Source organism: Alosa alosa, chromosome 23 (genome assembly GCF_017589495.1).
Source record: "Alosa alosa isolate M-15738 ecotype Scorff River chromosome 23, AALO_Geno_1.1, whole genome shotgun sequence".
NCBI lineage: Eukaryota > Metazoa > Chordata > Actinopteri > Clupeiformes > Clupeidae > Alosa > Alosa alosa.
Genome location: NC_063211.1, coordinates 26,017,314 through 26,035,191, shown reverse-complemented (window position 1 = coordinate 26,035,191; position 17,878 = coordinate 26,017,314). Strand labels below are relative to the sequence as shown.

At 43.9% G+C, this 17,878-nt stretch overlaps 1 protein-coding gene across 1 annotated transcript in view; it reads left to right on the top strand.

Moving 5' to 3' along the window:
- cntnap5l (contactin associated protein family member 5 like) overlaps window positions 1-16,885 on the top strand; it is an 88,343-nt gene extending 71,458 nt beyond the window's left edge. The window contains 12 exon segments of the mRNA XM_048234535.1: window positions 752-952; window positions 4,801-4,957; window positions 5,703-5,830; window positions 5,992-6,162; window positions 7,063-7,281; window positions 9,761-9,997; window positions 11,613-11,846; window positions 12,498-12,631; window positions 12,917-13,004; window positions 13,994-14,203; window positions 15,182-15,256; window positions 15,525-16,885. Of these exon segments, the coding sequence (XP_048090492.1) occupies window positions 752-952; window positions 4,801-4,957; window positions 5,703-5,830; window positions 5,992-6,162; window positions 7,063-7,281; window positions 9,761-9,997; window positions 11,613-11,846; window positions 12,498-12,631; window positions 12,917-13,004; window positions 13,994-14,203; window positions 15,182-15,256; window positions 15,525-15,742 (2,072 nt within the window). The 3' untranslated portion in view covers window positions 15,743-16,885.
- The last annotated feature ends 993 nt before the right edge of the window (window positions 16,886-17,878 follow it).

The following is a 17,878-nucleotide window of genomic DNA, read 5'->3' as shown; positions in this document are numbered from 1 at the left end:
TGAATACAAACAGAGCCTATTTGTGTATTAAAATACAGCAGTATGTATCAGCATAGTATTTGGTTTGGGGGAGTAAAGTGAAACTGTTGGGACTATGTCCTACAGATAGAGACAGCTGCTGTGCATCTGCTGCGCTAGCTGGAGCTTACGTACAGGACATGTCCAAACAGACCAGTGCCTCGAGCCGGCCTGTACCACCAAGCCAGCCAAGTTTGACCAAGGCTCACCCCAATTACCAGGCTGTTGACCATGCAAATTTCCCAGGCCTTGGCAAACAGACAACCCATCCCCTTTTTTTGGGAAGAGAGAAGGTGGAGTGGGTACAGGACAGGAGGGCTGGTGCTCTGATGGAGGGAGGTATGTAAATGAAGAGGGTGAATTTGCATGGAGAGGGACGGAGAGAGAGAGGGAAAGAGAGAGAGGGAGGGAGGGAGGGAGAGAGATAGAGAGAGAGAGGGGGAAGCAGAGAGGTAGGGCCCTCATCATTCCTAAGCGCAGGCTGGGTGACCTTTTGTTCCTGAATTAATATTCATCAGGTATTTGCGCTTCACTCAATCACGCAGGTAATCTCCCAGCCAGATTCACACGCACACATTCTCACCGGGGGAGGGTCAGCCCAGGCACTTGAAAGCTGGAGCATCGTTTTTATTCCTGGCGTTCCCCAAAAGCAGCTCTTTTGGCCCTCTCATTTTGTGTGTGTGTGTGTGTGTGTGTGTGTGTGTGTGTGTGTCTTTATTTCTCCTATGTTTAGAGGACAAAGTTTGGACTGTGGTCAACCATGACCAAATGGGGCCCGTCCGAGTGCGGGGATCCACGCTGGAGAACCCTTACACTAGGTCCTTGAACTACAGCCTCCCGCCAAGCCACATACAGAGCCTGGTCACCACCTCCCTGCATTGCCAACAGGAAGTCATCTACCAATGCAGGAAGTCCCGCCTATTTAACACCTGGGGTGAGTCCTGATATCTGAGTTAACACTGGGACAATGTTAGTTGCTCTGTGGTCTTGATTTGTGTGTCATGAAAAGTTTACATAGTGTATGTCATCACAAAATGTTTTGAAATACATTGAATGCAGAATGAATCTGACACTTGTGTGGGATAATAGTATTCTAACAGATTGTTTTAATACGCTGTTAATTGGGGGGAAAGGAAACATGCTCCATTGAGTGTAACAGGATGTGTTTACATATGATATATTTGTGCCTGAGACACTAATATATCAGACAGAGTTGATTATGTGGAGTCATCAGGCTGGAGCTAACAGCCTGTGTTCTCACTTCACCTGCATGGCACTTGGCTGGCCAGAACGGGAATAATAGTCTTGTGTAGTCCGTGACTTGCACTGATTCTCAGGTTCTACACAATCCCTACACACAACAAGCATGGTTACACACAGACACACGCATGGACACACACACACACACACACACACACACACACACCTGCCCTGTCTTTAAGAACTAATCAGAAGCAGCACCAGATTTGCTGAAAGCCCCTCTGCCAAACAGGTTTCGAGTTGGCCACTGAGCCGTGTAAAATTTCATCAATCCTCCACAAAACAACGCCGAAGCAAACATGTCCAAAATTGTTGGTACACAAAGCGAAGTGAACTGGATCGCCGGACATCTTGTGTCAACAGATTGTCTCGGCAGGACCGGCAAGTTGGCAGTAGCTCGCATCCTGTTGAGCTGGCACAACAAATGCCCACTCATACTCTCATCGCCGGCACTGTATACACATACACACACACACACACACACACACACACACACACACACACACACACACACACACACACATACCTCTGACACCACTGCCCATAGTTACCACAGGCCACCTGCTGCTAGGGGTGCGGTTCTGCTCCGTCTGATGAGGGATTTACGGAGGGGTTTACGTCTGGCTAATGCAGAACTAGCTGGGTGTTTATGTTCGTGCACACGTGGGGTACTCTCCATGCTCCCCCGGTGCTTGTGTTTTTGGAGCGTGTTTTGGCTGTCCAACACCATGACTTCGCATTACAGTGCTCAGGACGCCCAGAGACAGGGTCTTTCAGAGAGCAGGGGAGGCATGTTGTCTAGCCTGTATCACAGAGATTATGCTGCCACTTTAAAATGTGTTTGGCAGATTCAAATGGGAAAAAGCATGTTTTGAATAGATTGTTATTGCCAGGGCCTGCTTTTTACCCTGCCTCTTACAGAAACTTGAGTCATTGTGGGTCTGCATGTCTACAAGTTATTGTAGCTCTGTGAAGTGATGGTGTTAAAGTGGGCCAGTTGTGAGAGGTCACAACAGCCATGAAACATGGTGTGAAAACAAGGAGCGGAGATTCTGAAGTCTTTGCTATCTCTTGACCTTTTTATTCTCTCTCTTTGTCCGTCTATTAGTCTGTCTCTCTCACACAAACAAACTCCGTCTTCTAAAAACGGATAGTTACGTTCTTTGATTATGATTAGCAGAATCGCATTCAAAGCCATTGGAAAACGTAAGGTCATGAAGTTGACCCAAATTCTCTGAAGGAGAACACATAAGAAAGAACTTTATATAAGAAAGGTCGACCAGGGCACAGAGCAGGCAACCGACATGCAAGCAATGTCCAGGTTATAGAATTGGGCAGAGGTTATTTACATGCTTGACCAATGTAATAGCAAGCAACAGCGCTGTTTTTAGGGACAATATCTTAAGCTCGAGATTGCTTAGGGGCGAATGACACAAGCTTTTAGCACCACCTCCCATAGGGGCATCGAGGCTGTACAGGGTAGCCAAAGGCTCAGCCCACCCCTTTAGAAAGTGGAACACTAGAGGCTGAGCCCCCTGTGTCACGCCAGACCAACCTGAGTGACAGGCTGAGATTGCCGTCAGGTACAGTTTGAGTGTGGAGGCGGAGCGTCCCTGCTTAAACAGATGCTGTAAGAACGTGAGTACCAGTTCAATGGGACACGAGAATGGGTCACAATCGTTATCGGGACACCAGTTGGGAAACACCCACCACTTTAAAGAGTAGAGAGACCAGGTGTACTCTATTCTCACACTGAATAGCTTTTTCAGGAGCCAGGCAGTCGAGTCCTTTGTGAGGTCTCAGGATGTCAGGGGCCACAACATCGACCCGAGGTCCGACATCCAAGTTCAGGGGTCCGCTTCACACTGTGCCTAACAATGCCCTTTAGCTGTTCTACAATCATTGGAACCTAAAGCCGTAAAGTTACAGTGTCATTTTTGTGACATCTTTCTCAGCATATTAAAGTTCTGCAGGTGAATCACATGGATTCTACACACAGTCAAACTGCAGAGAATATCCATGTTTGACAGGTTTTTGGCTTTCTTACTTTTATTACTTACACTGTTACTCTTAACGGTTTCATACAGACAATATAAATCCAACCTCTGGTGACCCTGTCTCATCAAAAACTCTCACCCAAGCATACCACATCATGAATGTCTTGAGAGGCTTGAAACTGAATCACTGAATGCAACCAGAAGGTTTCCATTCCCCCCGAAAATGGTTTCATTGTTTCATGTCTCTTGAAACTGATGATATATAATAGCCTATAGAAATGTCACATTGTCGCATGTTAACAGCATGAGGTATGAAGTGTTTTCTGACCCATAGTGCATAACAAACAAATCCAACACTGCTTTATTACCACCCACTTGCTAGCCTATACCCGTAGTTTTTTGGAAAATGACTTTGTATTTCTGTCATTTTTCTGCATGATGCTTGCTTTATTTTCTTGACTCTTATCTTTTATTTAAATTATCTATATATTAACACACAGTCATATATGTGTATATTCATGCTAGAATCTGATTGTTGTGGTCATATTTTTACTTCTGGGCAATTCCACGGAAAATTGACTTTTTGTCACATCCATAACGCCAGTGAAATGCCTTTGCATTTGTATGATGTGAATGACAACATTCATTTTTTGTGCATTTTTTCATGTACATTCTTTAGCCAAAAATAGCAAATGCTCAAATTTCATGTAATTGTTCACATCTTAATCATTCACATCATACCATACAATCACATTTTATTGGCGTTATGGATGTTACAAAAAAAATAATTTTCCATGGAATTGCCCTTCTATGAAGATGTTTAAATGTTCTTCAAGTTTCTCCATTTCCATCGGCATAGGTTACTGCCCCCCACAAGGGGGAAGGCATGCTAACAGCACACCATTGAGTCAATGGGGAAAATCGCTAGCAGTTACACTTTTTACACTTCAAACAAATTCAGATAGGGATCAGCTTGTTTGTGAACACAGTGGTTTAAAGAAATTAATTTTACTTAACTGCCCAATGTATGCTACCAACCTAATTCCCCCTGAATTCCCGATGTTGACGATAAAGTCTGGTATCAATTCATATGGATATTCTATGGAATGCGCATTCCTGTGAGACAAATTAAGGTGCACCTTAATAGCATAAGGCTTAGCTTAGCTAGTCTGTGACAGTTCTACAATGAGTCCACTCAAGATAGTTCTCGCACAAAACTTGGGAACATAACGTTATCCTTAACCCTGCTGACACACATATGACTCATTCCAAACTTTTCTTGTGCCTTTTATTGATGTTTGCTAAAAGATTTAATCTTGTTAAGGTGTTTTCTGTAGGCCTATTCACGCAGGTGCACCTCCATTACGTTACATTCAATCGAATCAAACGCTTTCCCCTACATTGGGGTTTTAACCACCAATTTGGGGGCGGTAACCACGATTATGACTAGATGCCAACGTATCCATACCAAGCACTGACAGTTCCCACCTTTTTTGTATTTTGGCTTGTGATTGGCTGGAGTCAGACGGCACACCCCTGTCGTGGTGGCTGGACCGGGATGGGGTGAAAAGGACGTACTGGGGGGGCTTCCTACCTGGGGTGCAGCAGTGTTCCTGCAGCCTGGAGGGGAACTGCATGGACATGAACTACTTCTGCAACTGTGATGCCGACCGTGACACATGGTAAACTCAACTCCACAACCCCCTCATCACATTTAGACAGGCAATGTTGGAGACTAGTTTAAAAACACTGAAACACAAAGCTACCTGTCTCTGATTATTTCATAAGAAGTGTGCTCATGCAAATCACAGGATCAATATGAACTTGATGAATTGCAGTGTCATAAGAAGTGACTATTGTACTGATTATTTTCAAGTGCAAAATTTGAATGGTGTTGAATGATTTGTAAATCATGGTGCTAATTATATAGTTATTTCGCTACCAAAGTACTGTCTGCAGCTATTATGCCAAATACAATGCAAGTTAAAAATTCACTCTCTTAACAGTCTCTTAACAGTGTTATAAAACATAAGAGGGCTACATCCCTGATAAATATAAAAACATTTTAAAACACCTACTCAAACCTGTTAAAGCTATGCATCTTCATGTATACAGGGAACACAAGTTATAGATGCAAATAACAAAACAATGGGTATGAGATACTCAAAGATGCAGAGAAACTGCTTAGATCCCACTGATGGTACCTACTGTACAGTACGTCAGTCTGGAAATCATGAGTCACACATTGCCATAGTGACGGTAAACACATCAGGATCTGGATCACTGCATTTCTTCTCTGGCTCTGTACCCAATGAAAGCTTTTGGTCTGTGTGCTCACCCACTACACACCTACTTTGCCTTCTTTTTTTTTCTCTCTCTCTCTCTCTGTGTCTCTTTCTCTCTTTGTGCCTGCAACTTTCTCACCAGGGTAAATGATACTGGCCTGCTGTCTTATAAAGACCATTTGCCTCTAAGGGAAATTGCCATCGGTGACACAAACAGGACTGGCTCTGAGGTGGTGTTCAAAATTGGACCACTGCGTTGTTACGGCAACAGTAAGTTATTTTCATCACATGGGACACTGACAGAAACATTACCAACCTCCTCCAACCATTTCATTTTATTTTAATATAGCTGCAAGCAGCAATGTGTTGTCCTAGCAGCCTAGCTAAACATCCATGCTTAGCTGATATGTTTCTCTCATCTTCTCACATAGGATTCCTGTGGAACTCTGCATCCTTCTACCAGGAGACGTCCTACCTCCACTTTCCTCCTCTCCAAGCGGAGCTAACCCTTGACCTTTTTTTCTATTTCAAGACCAGCACCCTCTCAGGTGTCTTCCTGGAGAATCTTGGGGTCCAGTCTTTCATCAGGTTGGAGTTAAGCTGTAAGTCAGCAGACTGCACCACTGAGTGGCTATTCATCAAATGAGGTGTAACGCACAGACAGACTGGACATGAGCGTGAACATAGACGTGTCATGTTCCATGTTGCCGTTAAAGGGATACCAGGTAACGTTTTCGTGTTAATTAATCATCTTCGTAAGTCAGTATATGGTTAAATGACTCATTACAGGGCGAATGAAGAATCTCTCGCCCGCCCCTACTACCTGTAGGAAGAATATCCCGCTTGCAAGTTCGGTGTATCCTACCCGTCGACCTTCAGTCTCACAAAGACTCATCAGACTCAGACATCGCGAGAAGCTGGATCAGTTTACATCCTGCATCCCCAGCACAGAGGCAGGCTAACAAAACGCTAGCGACTGTTATAATGGCAGAGCCGGCGAAGAAGCAGCGAAAACCCTTGATGGAAGATGCAAAGAAAAGGAAAAGAGCTTCAGACCGAGCGAGGGCTCGCACGTGTATTGACACGTACAGACGCTAGGGGGAGCTTCGTAGAGAAAAAGCATCAGGCTTGCCTGGTGTCCCTTTAATTGCTATCAATCACTTTGAATGGTTCATGCAGTGATTTGCTGACCTTTCTGTTGGTTATGTTGCTTTGCTTTTCTAGCATTGCTTGAACCAGAAAGTTGACAAAAGTTCAATAAGAAATAGGCACTGTACCATCTAAAAATCATGTTATTGTAACCAAAAAATACTTCGGTATTTCTCGTAGTTAAAGCTACTTTGGTAGATCTCGAGTTTGTGATCTACAACTTACAGGAAAAGGATGTTTGGGCTGTTAAAGATTACATTGAGTCTCCTCCTTTCTTTCTGCCTTTCTTAATCTCTCTCTTCCATCTCTCCTTCCCTTTTCTTCTTTTCCAACCATCCCTGTCTCACACACAGCTCCGTCCTCTGTAACGTTCACCTTTGACCTCGGCAACGGCCCTGTCCAACTCACTGTCAGCTCCCCCGTTGCCCTGAATGACCGGCAGTGGCATCAGGTGCGCGTGGAGCGCAACCTGAAGGGGGCATTGCTGCAGGTGGACCAGCTACCCCTGCGTCGCGTCGCCGCACCACCCGAGGGAAACTTGTTCCTGCAGCTCAGTGGACAGCTGTTTGTAGGTAAAGAACCATCCGAACCAGGAGCACCTCTCTCTCTCTCTCTCTCTCTCCCTCTCTCTCTCTCTCTCTTACCTAGAACCACATAGAACCATGGTAAAGAATCGTCGGACAATGCACCGAAACCAGAAAGTGTTACCGCAATTTTCTTAATAGCGATACTTTAAGAATGTTATTTTAATCAGTTTTTAATAAAAGCTGCATTTGTTATCAGTTTAAAGAATTTTAAGTTCCATTTTTCTGTCATCTATTACTTAGTACTGATGTTTAATGATTTGCCGTGGTATCGTTTCAGTATTGGTATCAAGATACTTATCATCATATCATATCATCATCATCATCATAATTTTGGTATTGTGACAACACTACATTTGAATCAGGAACACCTCTCTCTCTCTCTCTCTGATATCTATAATCGCTTAGAACCCTCTAGCATTGCTGAACTTGTGTTCCCTTTCAAAGTTCCCTTTTAAGTTATTTTCTTCCAGCCTCTGGTGAATCTGTCCTTGTAAGATTGCTTTTGATGTCTCTTGGCTTCAGAGCAATGTTCTGACTCAAACAAGCTAAAGTTATTTCAGGCTAGACAAACCCCTCTGGTAAAATGGGGGTTCTTAGTTTTCCGCAGCCCAATTCATGGAGATGCCGTTTTCCAAGTGGAGCAGCCCACATTTGTGCCAGAAAGCTGTCAGTAGTTGTGTTTAGCGCACAGGTGGTCTGAGTGTTGACCACAGGCAGGCTGGACTGCCAGGAATGTGTCTGCCGTCAGGTGGAACACAAACTTACCACACAGCAACAGCACCAGCACCAGCCTCTGCATCTGTTCACACTCATTGACAATGGAGTGTGGTCAGAACCCTCTAACTCTCTTTTGGGATGTCAAAAATGTAGATCATAGTAAAAACGTATGGATGTTTTGACATTTTTACTTGAAAATCCAGTTTATTCAAACAGACTAAGCTATGTTACGCTGTCTCTGTCGTGTCCTGAAACATAAGACATGTTCAAACCTGTCCAGCGCTGCACCCATGTAATTACATCAGCAAAGTGACAGAGCTAACTAGTCAAATACATCATCTGATTTGCGGGCGATGGACTAGTGGGTAGTTTTTCATGGCCTACCCCTTCACAGTGATCAATGTACTATTGGTGACAAATGTGCACCAGAACCCTGGAGAGAGAAATAGTGTCTCTTCCTGGATAGCCCCCACAACTCATTTCCCCAGTGTTTTAGACTATGCTACTCCTAAATTAAGATGCCACAAAATGTAATTAATGTTTATCAATCATGGCCCTGGAGCATGCCTTGTTTTTGGAGTGCGTGTTATTGGATCATTACGTTCCGCCCTCCCACCTACTCACTTTCTACAAACTCCTAAAACAAGTGGCTAGTGTCTGCGGGGGAAAAAGTTCTCAATCGCTGTGGTTAAAGTTTGTTTACCGTGTGAGTGCAAAGTGGAATGGTATCCATGGGATGTAAGTCTGGGATAGGAGTTCAGCCACAGTTGTGAATTTCCTGAGCTCATTTGAAAAATAGTCTGGAGGAGCAAATAGCCAAAGAAGCCATCCAAGCACTGTAGCTTACTGGCAAAAGCAATTGAAGTTACAGTCATAGAAATTCAGTTGCTTTCTAGGCTCAGTGTTGGGGGAATGAGAAGAGCTCAAGAGATTGGGGAAATTGTGTACACGCACACACACACACACACACACACACACACACACACACACACAGAGAGCTTTGAACGAGATAGGAAAGTACGCAGAAGTGAGCAGAAGGATTTTATACCATCTGAATCTAAGTGTACGCTCAACTCAAAAAAATCTCTTTGTTGATCGTGTCGAAGCCTTGGAGATCAGACTGTGCAAGGGAGATAATCGGCGCACATTTTGTGAAGTTTTTGAAATGATTCAACTGTTGTTTGTGATAAAGAAATATGCACACGCCCGAACTAAGCGAACCAAACAACACCTGCAGCAGAAATGGATGTTCTCTCAGAGTGCTGCTGGTCATGTCTGCTAAAGCAGATTCACTTTGATGGGAAGGTGAAGTTGAACTCCTGAACTCAGACGGTGTTGTGCTCATGCTCGTCGGATGTTAACAGTCTCTGGGGTGGACTAAGGTCGGACTGTGCAAATTACAGAATGGCCAGCTAGAGGGCTGTGAGGAGGAATAGAGAAATTCTGTGGATTAAAATTGCATGCTTTACATTAAATTCTTTGTCTGTATGACCTCTCATCAGTATCTTCTCCACATTCACAGGCCGATAAGAAAGAACTTTACAACTCGACAAGCCCATTTGTTGTTTTCATTCCATCATATTGCATTATGAATGATTTTTTTTTTTTTTTTTAAGATACACCACAAAACCCCAAGAGTCACTACCATCAGATACAATCCATAATGGTCGTCAACATGACTAGTCTTTCTTTTGTACTGAGGGGTTTACATTAATGCAGCTCTACACCTGACCTCTCTTGTGAACAGGTGGGACTGCCTCGCGACAGGGGGGCTTTCAGGGTTGCCTGCGTGCTCTGACCGTGAACGGCGTGGCCCTTGACCTTGAGGAGCGGGCCAAGACCACTCCAGGGGTGTCCCCTGCCTGCCCAGGTTACTGCAATGGTGACAGTGTCTGTCACCATGGCGGAAAGTGTGTAGAGCAGAGGAATGGCTACGTGTGTGACTGCTCACAGACAGCCTTTGGAGGCCCTCACTGCAGCACAGGTGAGTGTGTGTGTGTGTGTGTGTGTGTGTGTGTGTGTGTGTGATGTGTTTGTACCCATGCAGGCTTGACAGTTTTTATGTATAAACATAGCCTGGGTGTTCCCATGCTGCCTTGCGCGCGATTTGATTCACGCTGCTAAGGCAGCCTGGAGACCATGGAGCAAATTTTCGCCTGAGATAGGGGACCAATCACAGAACAAGGGGGAAAGCAAGACGATGATGAGCTATGCACAGACGCATTTGATAGACATTTGTGGCACCCAATAAACGGATCTGGGCATTTTTTTCAAATACGAGAAAATTAACGTTTGGTTCCCAGACCACGTCTCATTGAGAAGTGGTGGCGCTAACCAGGCTAGTATAAACATGTAACATTCTACAAATTATTACACATGTACATTAATTATTTTACATATAAGTAAATACGTAAATCAGTTATTTGACATATCTTAACACGAATGCACTGCTTTGCCACTTTTGCATGCTTCCACCATTCTAAGCATGAAAGTCACTCTCTAATGCAGAGGAGAATAATATAGAGCAGAGAAACTGCTTTGGCTTTGGAGAATTGAATACACAATATACAAGCTGTATTGTTGGAACCTACATCAGCATCTTAGTATCTAGTAGGAGTTTAATTCCTACTTACTACATCACTTGTTGTGTATGCCTTCATGCACTTAAATAAGTGAATATGAATAATATATGACGGATTAGCAAACAGACAGCGGGGTAAGACATAATACTGTACGCATGAACTGTAAACACTTGAAGGAGCCTTGCCAAAACTGTGTTGTGGAGATCAATCTGCATATCCCCAAAAAATTGCACAAAATATAAATATATAAATCAAATGAAGATGGTTTGACAGTGAACTCCCACATCACCACAGATGATCAAACTATGCTGGGAAGTTTTTTCTCTTCTTTTCCAGGGTCTGTATGGATATGGTAATCCATAAGAACAAGGGAACACTGCACAATTCCACGTTGCTAAATGTGTCTGTGCTCTTGTGATGCGAGGCGCTGCCTCCGTCTGCCAAACTGAATTTCATTAGCGTGGGTGTTCTGACTCAAGCCCTCCCCTACGCCTGTCAATCTAACGAGCTAAGCATTAGCCAGGCCCCGAATGTGATTTAGAAGGAGTTCTTGGAAACTGTGCACTCAGACAGACATACACACACACACACACACACACACACACACACACACACACACACACACATAAACACGTACAGGCGTACACACACATGCACACACCACACACGCAGAAACACACTCATACACATTAAACACACACACAGACACACCGTTATTCATTCCCAGATGAAATAAAACTTTAGATGGAGGAGGGGAAGAACAAAGACAAAGTAGTGTTAATGTCCGGGAGATTGAGCTGTAAGTTGATTGTACATCGAGTGAGAAATGATTTAGGGCCTGGCAGTGAAATGCTAATGCCCTCTGCGCTGGGAATGATTAAAAGTGGGGGGATTTGGGTTTGGCGTCTCCGCTGGTTTGACTGCTAGCCCGTCTGCATTTGCATAGATATCTCTTTTTTTTTTGTTCTTGCCGCCTCAAGATAATAAATTTCCTCCTGCACCCCCCACTTCTCTCAGTGATGGCAACGGCGTTTGATGGAGGCTCCTCACTCACCTACTCCTCCCAGGAGACGCTGTCAGGGATCCGGGACAGGGACTCCAAGATATCCCCCGTCAAGGAGGACGCTGGGGTCACGGGTCAGTCACTGGACAGCGTGACGCTGGGTTTCCAGACGAGACACGCGCCCGCGCTGCTCCTGGTGGCGCAGGGGCTCGGACGGCGCTACGTGGCCATCATCTTGACCAGAGCCGGTACTGAAACCACCACACACACACACATCCCTTTTCAGACTTTTAGGAAGCCCAACCCACCATACACTACTGGCTTTGTAGAGTCCAGATGGATAAATCAAATCAGGTCGAGACATCACACATGCACACACACACACACAGACAAGCACACACCTGAGCTGTCTGGATTGGATACATGCTGCAGACCAGCCCGAGTGATTTGAAGTAACTCTGGCCAGCCCCATCTACAGTACATCTATTTTTAGAGATGTAATAGTGGATTGATTTAATTGAAGGCTTTTTTATCTTTTCATTTGGTGGTCCATCATAGGACACAGAACTTCATAGTGTTATAGTCTGAACAATTGGAAGGGACGATATGTGTGTTTATTTTGTCCATAACATAACCATATACCATCAGAATAAATGTAAAAGTTATACCAAATCTAGTTGCCTGATAAAAGTGTCCAATGGCTGCCTGCTATTTCTGTATGCCAGGAGGAGCAGTGAGAATATTTTCACCCTTTTCAAGGTACAATGTCAAGAGAGCAAGAGTGTATCTGAGCAAAACATTTTCAATGCCGTCTCTGGAAATGATGTTCCACTTCAGTGCAAAAGTTGTGTGCTGATCCTGAGAGGGTGAACTCTAAAGTGCCGCTATGGTCCCCTTAGGAAGTATGCAGATCAAGTATCGTCTAGACGAGGATAAGGAGCCAGACTCACTGAGCCCCAGGTCCCCAAGTTTATCTAACGGCCAGCTACACTGGCTCCGACTGAGTCGTGAAGGAAAGGATGTGTTTGTTCAAGTAAGTTCACTTTTTAAATAATTTACTTTTTCAAGTTGTTTTTTTTTTTGCTAACATATATTTTAAGCTGATTCTGTTCCCTAAATCCATATGAATTACCCAAAACGAGGAAAATGTGGTGTTGGCGAGATAACTTAACCTACTTTTGCCCTGAGATTAGTGACACTTGTTTTCACATCCAAACAGAAGGGAAGCAGCCATAAAAGCCTATGCTGGTGGGGACGTATTGGTCACTTAGCTGAAGCCTAACTGCCTGTGCCCCTCGTGGGGGAACTCTCCTTTCAGATAGATGATGGCCTGACACAAATCTTCACACTCACATCTGCGTCTGCCCTGAGACCTTTAAAGAGTGTGACACTCGGCAAACTCTCTGGTGAGTGACTGTATGTGTGACTGTGTGTGTGTGTGTGTGTGTGTGTGTGTGTGTGTGTGTGTGTGTGTGTGTGTGTGTGTGTGTGTGTGTGTGTGTGTCTCTGGCTGAGAGAGATAGTCAGGCAGCCTATATAACTCCACCTGTTGCCAGTTCTCGCTTCGGCACTTCTCATCTCATCACCCAGGATTTACATCTGTCAGACCTCTGGCAATATAATTCTCCATGAATTTTAATGAAGAAAAGATATTCTCCAGCACTCTCTCTCCGCTCCTCTCCTCTCCTCTCCCTTTCTCCCTCTCTCAACCTAATGTGGATAAGGCTGTTTTCCTCATCCCCTCACTTAAAGGAGATGGCAAGAGTTAACACTAGGAGAAGGGGGTGGGGGCATTCTCTTGGAGTGCCAGTAGAACAGCAGAAGAGGTTGAGTGAAGGCTAAATTGATTTGCCAGGCGTTGCCTTGGAGACCCCTTCTTCCTCTAATCTGCAGACTGATGGGATGGCATGCCATGGCAAGGGACTTGAGCGAATGTTTCAGATAAATTAACAATAAGGCCTTCAACAGAATACTCCACACTGGCTCGTCATAAAGCAACACAGGTGAGTGAGAGTGAATGAAAGTGTTGGAGGTAAAGAGAGAGAGGAAGAGAGGGAGGGATGAACACATCGATTCTGTCTCCTCTGGTTTCCACCTATCAGCTGCCTAAATGAAATTAGAAAAGATTCAACATTGAGTTCACCACCTCTAAGGCATTAGTCCATGTCAAAAGCACAGACGAAACATCTGACATGCTTTGAATGGAACTTCAGTGTGTCTAATGTGTTTATGTATGTTGACAATTGCATTTGGACATGAAATCGGATCCAAATACTAAGGCAATAGCAGTGAGACACTCTGGAAAGTGTTAAAGACAAAGCCTTAATGGGACACTCACCATTTTAGAAAGATTACTTACATAATATCATGTTTTTCTCCACTGTTTCTACTGCAGGAAGTGACATCATGGATGAAGAGGTGGTTGAAGCAGGACTAAGTGGTTTCATTGGCTGTCTGTCCTCAGTCCAGTTCAATCAGGTCGCCCCTCTGAAGGAGGCTCTGGGTCACAGAAGCTCGTTGGTCAGCATCAGCGGCCATCTGTCTGAGTCCAGCTGCAGTTCTCTGTCCACTCCAAACACTCTGGCCACAACACACTCACTTGCAGGTCAGAAGCCACAGTGACCTCAGAGTGGCACTGGCTAACACACACGCACTGTTACCAAAATTGACACGGTTACACTCACTTAGCTAATACTGAAAAGCAGCCAAACAAAAGTGCCTTGTGGAGGAAGACTATGTATTTTCAAAATACACACTATTTCATCAAGGTTAGTCTTAGGGACGAGACATAAATTCAATAGACTGTCTCAGACACTCATGCTGGGGGTTCACAGCCTGGTAAAAAAAAAATCATTGACATTGTAGACGTGAAGTGTGACAAAAAATACATACTAATAAGGCTATGCCTACAGGCTCTAGATACCTCATGCATACTCCATCTCTGTGTCTTCAATCCCCCTTTGACACCACCGTGAGGACACATTTGCGTTAAAATCTCGGAATACTCTTAATGCTGTCATGTTTTATACTCACACTCATGTAGTCCCCATTTTCACCATGGTTCTCACACTCTTTTTACTTGTTGAGATCACACCAAAGTTAATGCATATTTAACTTTTGTATAATCATTTTCAAACTGCCAGGCTCATTATACTGTCTCAGTATGCTTAAGATGTCACTAAGCAGACATAAGCACTGTGAGTGAAAATACTGATGAGTACTGGAATACACATAGTAAACTGACAAAACACTGTCAACCAATGCTGCTTTAATCTCAGACACTCATTCTCAAGCCCCAGCCGCCAGATGTTGGAAACCTTCATTTTTTCCCCTTGTAAGATCTGGCTATCGATCAGTGATGACACTAATAACATGATATGGGCATTGCCTCTCAAGTCAGGCTAATTTAATTCTGTTTTTGTCGGCATTTTGTTTTTATTAGTATTTTCCTTTGATGATCGGTGATGACTGTGATAGCATGACATGGAAGTTGTTTATGCCAGCTAATTTGAATGTTTATATATGCATTTTGTTTTTGCATTTCTTAATGTGCCATGTTCTCTGTGGTCCCATTTCTTCCCAGACCACTCAGAGAAAGGAGGCCGAGGCAAAGAGCCCCTAAAGGAGACGGAGCACAATGAGTCAGCAGTCATTGGAGGTATGCTATGCTGGTCAGCTATGCTGAAGGAGACTTGTCTCTATGCTTATCCTCATGACACTGACCTACAGACACCTCAGCACACCATTCCAATTTTACCTGTCCCTGATGCCCCCTCAAATTTTGGAACAAAGGGGTTGAAAATATTGATTTTGAGTGCTTCAAAAGAGGTATCATTATTCACCACCACTTACACTGCTATCTGATCACTTGCCAACTCTGCAGTGTGGTGATGATGATGGATTTGCTGCTCTTTTGTTTTTTGCAGGTGTGGTGGCTGCGGTGGTGTTCACCACCCTCTGCGCCATGGGGGTAATCATCCGCTTTCTGTACCAGCACCGGAGGCCTCCGCCCCCACCCGTCATGGCTGAAAAGAAGGAGCACCGCGGCAGCCTGGACCCCCACCCTCCACACCCCCCGCATCCGTATCGGACTGAGCTGGAGCCCCACAAGTCCACCATGGACCATAAGGAGTATTTCATCTGAGTGCATTGGGGGTTCTGCTATCATAGCAAATCTCATGGTCCTAAATAAGGCAAGAAAACTGTTTGCCACTCATAGAAAATGCCACCCAAAAGCCTTCTAACTCTCCCTATTTTCTGCTGTTGTTATTTTGGGCTAGCCCAGGAAAGGGGCGTGGCACTACCTGAGATGGGGGAGGTCCCTCACCATGGAGATTATGGATACTTTCCAGTGGTATTGTGGGATGTGAAGTCCTTTTTTGCATCTGTTACTATCTAACTTAGTCATGAGTAAATCATACAACATGCCAGTACAGATATGCAGGTTTTTCATCCACCAAGTTGCATCTTCAGAGTCAAACAGTGTTTGGTGTCCGAGCATGGGCATATACTATTCTATCTTTCAGTCGCTTGTTATGGTTTTTGTACGTTGGAGCAAAGCTTGTAAAGAATGTCAAAGACTTGCACACTGGAAAGCCGAAGAGCTATGATGGTACTTAATGTTTTGAAAAAAGATGAAATCCTCAACTGAACTCATCAACCAAGCCAACTTGAAAACTTCAAGTACTCTACAGGGAGAGAGAGAATATACAAAAATCTAGAGAGTGACTTTGAGTGTGTTGACAACATTATTAACAAGTGTTCATAAAATGACACATCCCCTCAATGTCTTATAATCAGATATCCTGTTTGGTGGTAGGTGACAATCATGTTTGTCATGTCAACATGCAGTGGGGGTGTAGTCATATTCAGAGCATCGTTGTTACTTTTCGGATTGCTGGCCTGGCATAGTAGAAAAAGCAAAGACCCCTGTACAGTGGCTCTTTGTGTTAGCCCTGCACCATTGCCATGTGACCTTTGACCTTCTCCTTCAGGTGCATGGTTAACCTTACACACCAGTCTAAGCAAACCTGTGCCTGGGCCTGGTGTCCTCTTCTTCAAGTGCATTAAGAGTCTGAGAAAACAGCTCTATTACAAAACAACCCACCTCCTTATTTTAGTCGTGTTCATATGGACATTTATTTCTTTATTCATTTTTCGTTTCTTTGTGTGTGTACGTATGATTAGGGTTGTTTTTATGGCTACTACTGTAAATGTTCAATGTAAATAGATTTCATAATTATATTTAATAAATTAAGCTTTTCTACAGCTTTATGTGCATAATGTACATCCCCAGAGTGTTTTTAGTGTCATTATTGTGACGACTAACTAGCACGGTCATATAGGTTTTTGTTATGTTTTTTCTTGATGGGCATGTAGCTCCATTAGGCTGCCTTTGGTCCCCAAGAAGCTGAAAGCAGTTTTCGGGGAATAACTTGCCATTCATTGTGCCTCAAGGAGGTCTGAGGGAGGCACACCACCCCAGAGGCACACCACCCCAGCCCATTGACATTCATTTGTGGGGTGGCACCACCTAAAGGGGCGCTGCAACTAACATATTTCAAGACATGCCTGTGCCAATATCTTGTGATGTAAAGGTTCAAAGTTTATGAAATATGACTTGCTGAATTACTGCTGCAATCTTTTCATGCACTCCAAATCAACCAAATTCAAATATCCCACTATATATATTCAAATATCCCAACAGTAATACATGCATCGCAGCTAATGAAAATGTGTGTGTGTGTGTGTGTGTGTGTGTGTGTGTGTGTGTGTGGTAAGCTGTTACTTTTGTGACAGTAAGTATCTTAATGTCTGAATTGGACAAAATATTTTAATGTCTGGATTAGCCATGTTTGTGACATTAGAGGGATTATTAAGGAAGATCAGTGCCGCATTTGACAGCTTAAACGGTGTAGTGAAATCATTACCCAAAGCAGCAATCTGACGCAGTTGTTATTTTAAGAGCCTAAGATATAACAAACTTACCGGGTATATTTTTGAGGGGTTATGCAGTTTTGCTCTGGTACCTACACTATTACTTTTAATGAGACACTGAAAAGTCCTAACATGGTTGTCTCATCCTTGGCCTCGCTGGTATGTTTTCCTGCCTCTTTTGAGCATGGCAGATCGTTTTTATTTCTCCTCTAGGGAAAAAACTTTCTCTCCTATTAAATTCTCAGCTTTCCTCAGTGACATAACTATAATTGACATTGGTAAATGTGTGTGTGTGTGTGTGTCTGTTTGAATGCATAAATTAAATTCGGCACAGCTCTGTACA